The sequence below is a fragment of the Parambassis ranga genome, chromosome 21 (genome assembly GCF_900634625.1).
Source record: "Parambassis ranga chromosome 21, fParRan2.1, whole genome shotgun sequence".
NCBI classification, from domain to species: Eukaryota; Metazoa; Chordata; class Actinopteri; family Ambassidae; genus Parambassis; species Parambassis ranga.
This window is the reverse complement of record NC_041041.1, coordinates 7,034,288-7,046,915: the sequence shown is the minus strand read 5'-3', so window position 1 is coordinate 7,046,915 and position 12,628 is coordinate 7,034,288. Positions and strand designations below refer to the sequence as shown.

Genomic DNA, 12,628 nt, shown 5'->3' with positions numbered 1-12,628 from the left:
CATGAATACTTAAATTAAATACAAAACATCAAAACATGGACCAGGAGGATTAATTTTCATAAATTAATGTCCATTACAAAAAACAAAGATCAAGACATTTCTTGCAAAACAGAACCCAAACAGGGTCAGGGAAATCACAGAAGTGAGGGGAGATCAGGTTGCCACGCAAAGCTTTGTCCCACATGCTATGAGAAGCCACCACCACCCTTAGCACATCCACTGTATTATTACTTTCATTTACGTTGCCAAAGAGCACTCAGGTTTCCACACCTGCTCTTCTGTGCCATTGAGCCTCAATGTTGAGGTGATTTTGTGGTTTTTGTGCTGGTTCAGGCCTCCTCTCTCCATGCACTCTATTTCCGGCTTCTTTCTCTGCTGCCGCACGCACTCGCACGCACTCAGGTGCACCCAGTTCTTCATTATGCCTGCTCCTAAGCCTCTCTTCTCCTTTTTAAGCAAGTCTGATTCCACAGCTTCTCTGCAGAATTATTTATTATTTTTTTTTTACTTTAGAACATTCAATATTTTTAATAAAAATAATGAGGCACGTACACTTGAAGCAGTGACTGAATTCTTTCTACAAACAGTTTTCATGTGAGGTCATTTCAGAGAAATGCATGCAGTACCCCATCATGTGCAGGAGCAGGAGCTGGTTCAGTGATTTAGAGGCCTCACAGACACTCAAGCAAAGACTCATTCAGTCTTTACCCTATAACTGTGGAAACTCGCTACAATTGTTGACAGTCATTTTAATCACTTCTACAGTATGTTGGCGTCACAGGAGCCCGGCTGCAGAATCTGCAGAGTCACAATTAGTTTAACAGCTTTTCTAAACCAGGGGTAGAACAATGCATAGATTAAAGGGTTCAGACAGGAGTTAAAATAAACTATATAACATAGAAGAGATAAAATCCAGAAACTGGGTAGTTCTGCCGCGATGAAATATATTAAGTAATACGGGCTGTAACACATCAGAAACACAACCACAAGAACACCCAAAGTCCTGGCTGCTTTCAGCTCAGACTTTTTTGCAGTTACAGTCACTGAGACGGCTGTAACATGAGAGCGCATGGCCCGAGCCTGAGACACAGCCACCACAAAGACTCTCATATACAGCACAACAATGACAGTAATGGGAACAATAAAGGTTAAAACAAGGTAAAAGATAAATCCAATGGGATCAGGGTAAGCGGAACACCCTCCGTGGCATGGTTTAAACTTGCCTGGATGGGCCAGGTCGTCCTTTAGTATAACAGTAGTGAACAAAACAGAAGAGAGCCAACACAAACAGACCCACAGCTTTGCTCTCCTCTCTGTGACTCTGGTGGGATAATGCAGAGGGTCACAGATAGCCACATAGCGGTCGGCTGATATGAGCACCATTATTGCCACAGAAGAGCAGAGGATGATAACGTGTACATAACTATACAGAGAACACATAATATCACCAAAATACCAGCACGACGTTCTCAAGTAAATTGTTGCTGTCATGACCACAAGGCCCACAAGAAAGTCTGTGACAGCCAGAGAGAGGAGGAAGATGTTAGTGGGTGTTTGGAGCATCCTGCAGGGAGACAGAGAAACCAACAAGTCCACATGTCCAAAAGACAAATAAATCAGTGTCATTTAAAGCAATGTATCTATCATAGTCAGGGATAAAGTTACTATATAAAACATCATTGGACCAAACTAAGACTTCAGAAAACAGATCTGATGAAACATTAATCTCCACCTGAAGTGTGAGACTGAGATGATGACGAGCAGGTTGAGAGCTGTAGTGATCAGAGAGATGAAGGCCAGCAGCATGTTCATAAACACAGCATCAGTCCAGTGAAGTGTCAGCTTCTTGCAGGAAGCATTGAGGAGTTCTGGAAAGCAGAGTTCCTGATTCTCCATCATCAGAGAGAGGAGCTGCAGCACTGACAGCTCTGCCTGAAACACATCTCACACAACTAATTTATCTTTTTTTATTGAGTGCATCTTTGCCTCCTCCTCCTCTGTGTCCCAGTTGGACCAAGATGTCCTCATGCAGTACCTCTACATGGACAGGAGCAGGAGCTGATCTAATAATTTAGAGGCCTCACAGACCCTCAAGCAAAAATTCAATCAGTGTTTACCCTGGTTGACAGTGACAGCTGATCCGCCGTCTCCTCTTCTCTAACCGCAGTGCTTGATGCCTCTAAACTATTGAAGGAAAACTAGAATCAGCGCATATTTGCACAGAGAAGACAGTAGGCGATCTGGACTCTCTCAACGTTACAATTGAACATCTTCCACCCTAATTCAGCATAGACAGATAGAGTAGGTAACACAGCAAACAAGCAGACACAGCTTTTTAAGGTGAAATGCGGATACGGTTGAGATAAACTATGGTATATGCCCATAGTCAAATAAAGAGCTGTTTTTGCAATCCATTCTTTAATAAGTAAGCAAAAACTCTACTTTAATTTGGTGAGTAATTCATAAAACATGACATTTAAAAGACAGGCCTTCCTCCAATCTAAAATCCAGGTATTTGTATGAGCAAACTAATTCTACTGGCCTGCCTTGTAATGTATGGAGTTAAGGTGGGGGAAGGTCCAGGCAGGGTAGTAAAAGTATTTGTTCGTGATAAGTCAAATAAATATATAGAAATAACTTAGAGAATTGAGATTGAACTGACTGCATTCAAAATACCTCTTGTAGCTTTAAAATGGTCATTAGATAAGCATACAATGTGGCGGTTTAGAGGCAAAAACATCTAAGTGCAATTTTCATCAATTAATCGTTATCAGCTACCGCCATAATTAATCGTCATTCATTTGTTTGCCAATAAAGCCCAACCCTACTTAGGACATAGCCAAGCATTGGTCACTATTTGTTACTAGAAATTCACCCGAAATTCAATTAATCAAATTCCAAGAAAATAAATGCTTTACGTCTCTTTACAATTAGAAAACCACGTCGTAACATCATCACCAGCAAAAGGAATTAAGCAATAAGCATTATGTAGAAAAAGATCTGTTTTGTTTAACCCTTGTTTTGACCCTTTCATGTTGGCTTTAAGTTTCAATTGTACCTGCTTAGTTGGAATTTTACCATATACCATACCAAGGCATTCTTATCATTTTAGAAACTTACTTTTGTGTATTTATTTCTGAAGAACACTTGCAGTGGAAACTTATGCCTTTTCTTATGTTAGGCCAGTTACAGTTGATATTGATGTTGTTATTATAACTTATATGCTGCATCATTGCAGAAATACATGTGAAATGAGGATTATAGTTTTTCTCACATATATCAGGGCAACACTTATGTTTATACATTATGTATTTACAGTATATACATATGAGAATACTGCAATGTCAGACAGACATCATTCACTCATACTGCTGGGTACAGTCTTACATAATATTAGACAGCCATGTCCCACACTATCACAGGCTCAGCAGCACTAAAATAATTTTGAAGTTGATTGCATGATTTACCATGTACGCACCGGAAAGTATACAAAAACCTATTTTCCCAAACTAAACAATAACTGTTTGAAACTATAAATTATATTTGATTTTAAATAAGAGCATTCTTATCTTATCTTATCATTTTAGAAACCTACTTGGAGTTTGTGTATTTATTTCTGAAGAAGCACATTTGCAGTGGATGCCTTTTCTTATGTTAGGCCAGTTACAGTTGATATTTAGGTTATGTTATCATATTTTAACTAACTAACATATGTTAACCATCATTAACACTTACTTAAATTATTTAGATTTTAACTGAGACATCACATTTAAAGTGCACAGGCAGTGGAAGTTCGGCCTATGCTGAAATGACGTGTATATCAAGATGTCTGACTTCCTGCATCATTGCACAACTTCATGTTGTGAAATGAGGATTACAGTTTATTTTTCTCACATATATCAGGGCAACACTTATGTTTGTAAATAACAAGCATGTATATAGTTTTACTTTATGAATTTAACAGCTCGATTGAAAGATGTGTAGTGTTGTGGGTGCCCCCAAAGGAAACCTAGCAAAATTACAGATTAATAAATTGGGCACCAGACAAGATTCAGCTTGTTCAGCTAGAACCACCCCTGCCCCACAAAACAAACAACTTTAAAAGAGAACACGAGATTCAGGAATGTTGTGATCATTGTCAAGTTATTATTATTTTCTGTTTATTCAGATTAAATCTAAGACTAATTCAAAATTAAATTCCAGAGTAAGGGAGAGTCCATGAATACTTAAATAAAATACAAAACATCAAAACATGGACCAAGAGGATTCATTTTCATGAATTAATGTCCATTACAAAAAACAAAGGTCAAGCAATTTCTTGCAAAACAGAACCCAAAGAAGGTCAGGGAAATCATAGAAGTCAGGGAAGATCAGGTTGCCATGCACAGCTTTGTCCCACATGCTAGGAGAAGCCACCACCACCCTTAGCACATCCACTGTATTATTACTTTCCTTTACATTGCCAAAGAGCACTCAGGTTTCCACACCTGCTCTTCTGTGCCGTTGAGACTTAATGTTGAGGTGATTTTGTGGTTTTTGTGCTGGTTCAGGCCTCCTCTCTCCATGCACTCTATTTCCGGCTTCTTTCTCTGCTGCCACGCACACACACGCACAGGTGCACCCAGCTCTTCATTGTGCCTGCTCCTATGCCTCTCTTCTCCTTGACCACACCCCTCCATCAACTCAAAAGGAGCCGTCCTACTACACATGTTCCTGCTACTGTATGATGTTTTTTAAGCAAGTCTTCCTGGAGCCACAGCTTCTCTGCAGAATTATTTATTTTTGACTTGAGAACATTCAATATTTTTAATAGAAATAATGTGCCATGTACACTTGAAATAGTGACTGAGTTCTTTCTACAAACAGTTTTCATGTGAGGTCATTTCAGAGAAACGCATGCAGTACCCCTTCATGTGCAGGAGCAGGAGCTGGTTCAGCGATTTAGAGGCCTCACAGACACTCAAGCAAAGACTCATTCATTCACTCATTCAGTATTTACCCTATAACTTTGGAAACTCGCTACAATTGTTGACAGTCATTTTAATCACTTCTACAGTATGTTGGCGTCACAGGAGCCTGGCTGCAGAATCTGCAGAGTCACAATTAGTTTAACAGCTTTTCTAAACCAGGGGTAGAACAATGCATAGATCAAAGGGTTCAGACAGGAGTTGAAATAGACAATATAATATACATAGGATGCAAACGAGGGACTGAACCAGCTAGTCCTTGTGAACATAAGACAGTAATGTGGGCAGTAACACATCAGAAACACAACTACCAAAACACCCAGATTCCTGGCTGCTTTCAGCTCAGACTTTTTCGCTGTTACAGTCACTGAGACGGCTGTAACATGAGAGCGCATGGCCCGAGCCTGAGACACAGCCACCACAAAGACTCTCATATACAGGACAACAATGACACTAATGGGAATGATAAAACTGGGTCAAACATCACTGCAATGTTGTCAGGGTAAGCGTAACACACTCCACTGCAGTATTTATACTTGCCTGGATAAGTCAGGTTGCCTTCATTATGAGACTACTGTACAAAACAGCATAGAGCCAACATAAACAGACCCACAGCTTTGCTCTCCTCTCTGTGACTCTGGTGGGGTAATGCAGAGGGTCACAGATAGCCACATAGCGGTCCGCCCATATGAGTACCATTATTATCACTGAGGAGCACATGATGATAATGACTACATAATTATACAGAGTGCACAAAAGATCACCAAAATACCAGTGTCAGGGCCGATACAAAATGGAGGACACAGATGCAGCGGAGCCGGAAGTATAAGGCAAATCTCAGTGTTTTAATGCAGGCAATGGTTGGTACACAGGAGTTCAGTCCACGGGGCAAAGATATCAAAAGGGCGAAGGCAAAAACAGTAGTTAAATCCAAAGCAATGATCGGCACACAAGAGTTCAGTCAGCGAGGCAAAGGTATCAAAAGGGGCAAAGGCAAAAACAGTAGTCAGATCCAGAAACAGGTCACTCACAGGGAAATACAAAACTCACTGAAAAACTCAAAGGGAAAATCACAAGCGCGGAAAGGCAACTTGGACGGCTGTGTTGCTAGGAATACTCACAAAACGAACTGGCAACAAGAGGGAGGAAACACACAGACTTTATACACAGGAGGGCTGGAAGACAATAGGACACAGGTGAAGCACATTAGGGCGGAGCAGGTAATCACAGGAGGGGGAAGGGAGCACACATGAGGAAGGGGAAGTCAACAGACCTGAAACACAAGGGAAAAGACAAGTACCAAAATAAAACAGGAAGTAACTAGTAAAACTCAAATTAATGCAAACAGAAAATAAACTACCAAAATAAAAGCCCTGGCTCGAAACCCTGACAACCAGCACTTTGTTCTCAAGTAGATTTCTGCTGTCATGATCACAACACCCACGAGAAAGTCTGAGACAGCCAGAGACAGGAGGAAGATGTTAGTGGAAGTGCGGAGACACCTGCAGAGAAACCAACAAGTCCACATGTCCAAATAATAAATAAATCAGTGCCATTCAAAGCAATATTTCCATCATAGTCAGGGTTAAAGTTAGAAAAATAAAACTTAGGCCATGGCTGAACCAAACTAAGACTTCAGAAATCAGATCTGATGAAACATTAATCTCCACCTGAAGTGTGAGACTGAGATGATGATAAGCAGGTTGAGAGCTGTAGTGCTCATAGAGATGAAGGACAGCAGCATGTTCACAAACACAGCATCAGTCCAGTGAAGTGTCGGCTTCTTGCAGGAAGCATTGAGGAGTTCTGGAAAGCAGAGTTCCTGATTCTCCATCATCAGAGAGAGGAGCTGCAGCACTGACAGCTCTCTGTCTGAAACACATCTCACACAACTGAGTTATCTTTTTTATTGAGCTTGTATTACACCAACAGTGTGAATTGATGATCAGTTTTTGTGTGCCGTCTCTAACTTCCCACCATGTCTATGTGAAAATATGTATGTATTCATTAAAAATGCCTTTTAAGTCATTTGGTCAAGAGCATTAAGAACAATAAATATTCCAACACCAATGATAACCTATAGGCCCAAATAAACACACCTATTATCAATTAACCAAAAATAAAACAAAATAAAATAAAATAAAGAAAAAACTGTTTAACCAGAACTGTAGTCTAAACAAAATGGTCCTTCAAGGCAAAAATAAACATTGGTACCTGTACTGATGTGTCCGCTTGTGCGCGCAGTGCAACTCAACAGAAGAGGGGGAAGAGTAAAGAAGATTCACACAGCAGATCACGTAACACAGACAATTCAGCCACGCTGTCCTGCTCTGTTGGGGTCTCTGTCCTCGTTGTCACGTTTATAGCTTCACACAGGCTCTACTTGTTGAGCGTGCCGGTCGCTAGCTTCTTAGCAAAGAAGCGCTAGCCACCATCTTAGCAGCTAATCCAGCCAAACGTGGTTTTTCACTGAGTAGTCCACTCAAACTGACAAACTCCATCACCATTCAAGTTCCTAGAGTCGTTTACTGAAATGATGGTAAAAGTTAACTTTACAGTCCACAAAGCCGTCAACACGCCTCCGACACGCATCACCGTGCTCTTTTCTTGTCTCTCTTTATCTTGCCACTCACTACGTTCTCCCCTGGTTCACAAACGAAGTCCACTTCCTTGTCCTTGACCTACAACGTAATCGACTCATTCACAAAGATAACAAAAATAAAATGCATTCATAACCTCCTTTTTCTCTTATTGAGAAAATCAACACCCTTTATCTATTTATTAAACTGTGCATTAAATGTATATTCTCATGAATATAGTGTAAAATATTGCATAGCTATTTTGTTTTCTAGTCAGCCGAGTCCATGAAGCTTGGATTTTGCAAAGAGTAAAGCTCCAGAATCTGTGGTCGTTACAAGTGATAGGTGTTCTGTTAACTCTTTCCTGTCTTTTCAAACAAGGATAGGGTAGGATTGATGCTTTATTAATCCAAGTGTTATTTCCAGCATCCAGGTTAGTACTAACATTAAAATAAATGTAAAAATAACTATTAGTATATACTTTTATAGAAAATACTATACTACATACAGTGCTGCTTGAAAGTATGTGAACCCCTTGAGCAGTTTGGATGTTTCTGTTGTTTTACCATGATTTTCTCATTTTATCATCAACAGTTTTTTATGTATAAAATCTCAGATCTATGTTTTATCAGTTGTAAGTACTTAGTGGAACTTGTTTAAGTAGCCTAGAAACTACATGAAACCTGAAATGTGTGTGCAAGCAAAAGTAAGTTAACCCTTGTATTAGTAGCTTGTGGCTCCTCCTTTTGCTTCTAACCAGTTTCTCGCATCTGCTTTTGGGGATTTTGGCCCACTTCTCCTTGCAGAACCCAGCCACTTGATAGAGGTTGGAGGGACATCTGGCATGCACCATCTTCTTAAAGTGTTGCCAAAACATTTCAATAGGATTAAGATCTGGACTTTGACTGGGCCAATCCAGAGAATTAATCCTCTTTCTCTAAAGCCATTCCAATGTAGTTTTGCTGGAATGCTGTGGTTCATTGTCTTGTTGCATAATCCATGTTCATCCCAGCTTCAACTGTCTGACTCATGGCAGAAGGTTCTGGTCAAGAATTTGGTGATATACTTGGGAATTTATGGTGACGTGAATAATATGGAGTCGTCCAGTACCAGAAGCAGAAAAGCAGCCCCAGACCGTCACATTTCGACCACCATGCTTCACTGTTGGGAGGAGGTTCTTTTCTTCATTTGCAATGTTGGCTTTTCTCCAAACATGGCAGTTTTGATTGTGACCAAATAACTCTATTTTGGACTCATCTGTCCAGAGAATGGACTCCCAGAAGGCCTCTGGTTTGTCCAAGTGCTCTCTGGCAAAGTTTGAATGGGCAGCTTTGTTATTTTTTGAGAGCAGAGGCTTTACTTCTAGTAACCCTCCCATGAATGTCATGGGTGTTCAATTTTCGTCTGATTGTAGACGCACGCACATTGGTCCCAGACGTGCCAGAAATGTCTGCAACTCTGTAGAGTTAATGCGGGGTTGGCCTTTAACTGGCTTATTATTTTTCTGGTGGCTCTGGGTGATAGTTTTGCTGGGCGCCCACTTCTAGGCAGTGTTGCTGGCATATTGAAGGCCCTCCATTTGTAAAGTATTTGTCTTACAGTTGATGGATGGAGCTGGAAACTTGTTGAGATGGTCTTATATACCTCCCCAGACTGATGGGCTATCACTACCCTCTTCTTCATGTCTTCAGATATCTCCTGTCCTCTTGGCATTGTTGATGAGTATGGGACCATGTTGGCTTGGTTAGTTTCCTCTCTCTATTGAATATTGCAGACCAATTCCTTTCCCAATGATGTCTCATTTTATTGGTCTACTTTAATGATTCTTTAAGCGCTCACCTGAGTCTGTTTGACTTAATCAATGCAGCTAGGGGTTCACTTACTTTTGCACATACACTGATTCCAGGTTTCATGTAGTTTTTGGGCTACTTAAACAAGTTCCACTAAACAAGTACATGCAACTGATAAAACGTATATCTGAGATTTCATACATAAAAACTGGTGATGATAAATCATGGTAAAACAACAGAAACATCCAAACTGCTCAAGGGGTTCACATACTTTTAAGCAGCACTGTATATTGTCAGGGTTTGTGGCGTGGGAGGACACAGTTGCAGATCAGCAGGCAGAACAGTTAAATAAAGTTCCTTTATTTACTGCCAGGAGGGCAAACAAAGTACCGTATTTTCACGACTATAAAGCACACCTAAAAGTCTAAAATTTTCTCAAAAGTCGGCCTTGCGCCTTATAATGCGGTGCGCCTTGTGTATGGGTTGAGTACCAGACACAGGGACGTGGTACGTAAACTACGTACGCTGGCAGCAATTCACCAATCAGCTGAACAGTACGTCATACGTACACTACGTACGCTAGCAGCGATGAACCAATCAGATGGATACTACGTAACACACAGCATTCAGCTGATCATCAGCAATTCACCAATCAGCTGAACGCTACGGTACTGGCGCAGCAACTTCCAGCAGATTACAAAGAAAAGCTGGCCAGCTTCCGCATCTACTGCAGTGACAACATATCCAGCAAAAACATCCAGCCCAGCCACATCACCAACATGGATGAAGTCCACCTCACTTAAAGATAAACTTCGAATCACAACAGGCAGCAGCCACTGCTCTGCCCATAGAAACACACACGCTGTTTCTCTGTCGCTGCCACCATCGAGAGAGAGGCTGCACCGGCTCCTCACTGATATAGCCGGCTTTTACTGAATCGCTGCTGATAGAGATGTGAGCAGCTTGCGGAGGATGCGGAGCAGTTTCCTGGGTTTTCACTTCTGCAGCGCAACGTAACTCTCTTAAAGCTGAGATGCGAGGGTCCGATCGCACATCAGGGCTGGATGGATGAGGAGAAAATGGGAGAGTGGTTCAGGGAAGTTTACGTAAAGAGACCGGGTGGTTTTTTCCACGTATCACCCTCGCTGCTGATCTGTGACGCGCGCCCATCTCACCGCTGGTGTAAAAAACCAGGTGAAGCAGACGAATTCGGAGCTTGCCGTTATCCCGGGAGGGTTAACCAAAGAACTTCAACCGCTGGATATCGGAGTAAACAGGGCGTTTAAAGCTAAGCTGCGAGCGGCGTGGGAGCGATGGATGGCAGGCGGCGAGCACAGTTTTTACCAAGGCAGTGCCGGGCGAGTTATGCCACCAGATAAGATAAGATAAGATAAGATAAGATAAGATAAGATGATAAGATAAGATAAAACTTTATTAATCCCGAAGGAAATTCTTGTGCCAGAGGTATCAAGTCACAATAAATGCAGTTAAGCACAGAGTATAAGTATAAGTGTCACTATAATCCAAAATAAGAGTACAGTACGCAGTATGAGCACAATATATGATACATGGATACAAATATGGAGATGTAAGGTGCTAAGTAAACATGATATAGACAAGTGGAGGGAATGACAGTGATGCCTGACATGATTATCTAGCGCTTCTCCCTACAGAAAGGGGAGGAGTTATACAGTCTGATGGCCACTGGGAGGAAAGACCTCCTGTGGCGTTCTGTGCTGCTCCTCGGTAGTCTCAGTCTACCGCTGAATGTGCTCCTGTAGGACAGCAGTGTGTCGTGCAGGGGGTGAGACGTGTTGTTACGAATACTGAGGAGTTTCCTCAGTATCCTCCTCTCCGTCACCTCCACCACAGACTCCAGCTCCACTCCCAGCACCGAGCCAGCCTTCCTAATGAGCTTGTTGAGTCTGTTGGTGTCGGCCATCTTCATCCTGCTGCCCCAGCACACAGCGTAGAAGATGACGCTGGAGACCACCGAGTGGTAAAACATCTGCAGCATGGTCTGGCAGACGTTAAAGGACCTGAGTCTCCTCAGTAGATACAGGCGACTCTGTCCCTTCCTGTATATTGCCTCTGCATTTGTGGACCAGTCCAGTTTGTGGTCAATGTGGACACCCAGGTATTTGTAGCTGTCCACAATGTCCACGTTGGTACGCTTGATGCTGACCGGGTTTGGGGGTGTCTGGTGCTCCCTGAAGTCCACCACCAGCTCTCTTGTCTTTGTGACATTCAGCTGCAGGTGGTTCTGTCCGCACCACTCCACAAAGCTGTCCACCACACTCATATACTCCGCCTCCCGACCTCTGCTGGTACAGCCCACAATGGCAGAGTCATCCGAGAACTTCTGCAGGTGGCAGGACTGTGAGCAGTGTCTGAAGTCCGATGTATAGAGTGTGAACAGGAATGGAGACAGTACCGAGCCCTGGGGTGCCCCCGTGCTGCTCACTATTGTGTCCGAGACGGTGTTCCTCAGCCTCACAAATTGTGGTCGACCTGTAAGATAGTTAGTGATCCAGGTGACCAGTGGGGTCTCTACCTGCATGTCCAGGAGCTTCCTATTCAAAAGGGCAGGCTGCACGGTGTTAAACGCACTGGAAAAATCAAAGAACATGATTCTAACAGTGTTACCTGCCTCCTCCAAGTAGGTGTGTGCTCTGTGCAGCAGGTAGATGATGGCGTCCTCCACTCCAATACGGGGCTGGTAAGCAAACTGCAGGGGGTCCAGCGATGGTTCCACAACAGCACGCAAGTGTTTCAGGACCAGCCTCTCCAGAGACTTCATCACATGTGAAGTCAGAGCAACTGGTCTGCAGTCGCTGTGTGTGCTTGGATGTTTGGTCTTGGGCACAGGAACAAGGCATGTTGTCTTCCACAGGGCAGGGACAGTCATCAGGCTCAGACTCAGGGAGAAGATGTGCTGGAAGACCCCACACAGCTGTGTGGCGCAGTCTCTGAGTACTCTGGGGCTGAGTCCATCCGGTCCTGCAGCTTTTCCCGGTCGTAGGCGACTGAACTCCCTCCTCACATCTTCTGTCCCCACCCTCCCCCCTGATGGGGGAGGGTGGGGGGTTGTTCATGGAAGGTGGGGTAAGGGGGGCAGGGTGATGTTATTGATGGGGAGGTGAAACTGGTTAGTATGGTTAGGGGGAGGGGGAGGAGGAGGAGGTACATTGTTGTTATAGACAGGTGTTAATGGTGCAACACAGGGAGGGGGAGGGGGAGGGTGGTCAGGGAGTGGACTATCAAACCTGTTGAAAAACAGGTTCAGCTGGTT

The 12,628-nt window shown here is 42.9% G+C and overlaps 1 protein-coding gene across 1 annotated transcript; it reads right to left on the bottom strand.

The window, feature by feature from the left end:
* Positions 1–759: 759 nt before the first annotated feature.
* Positions 760–1,896, bottom strand: LOC114426912 (trace amine-associated receptor 13c-like). The gene is made up of 2 exons (XM_028394594.1): positions 1,733–1,896; positions 760–1,564 (listed from the first exon to the last, which is right to left on the bottom strand). The coding sequence occupies exons 1-2, from the start codon at positions 1,894–1,896 to the stop codon at positions 760–762; spliced, it is 969 nt and encodes a 322-aa protein (XP_028250395.1).
* Between the last annotated feature and the right edge of the window lie 10,732 nt (positions 1,897–12,628).

Bases quoted from the DNA above. Each gene is read 5' to 3' on its own strand.
- LOC114426912 (XM_028394594.1), bottom strand. From the start codon at position 1,896: ATGGAGAATCAGGAACTCTGCTTTCCAGAACTCCTCAATGCTTCCTGC. The intron at 1,565-1,732 runs GTGGAGATTAAT...GTCTCCCTGCAG, and splicing joins ATCTCAGTCTCACACTTCAG to GATGCTCCAAACACCCACTA.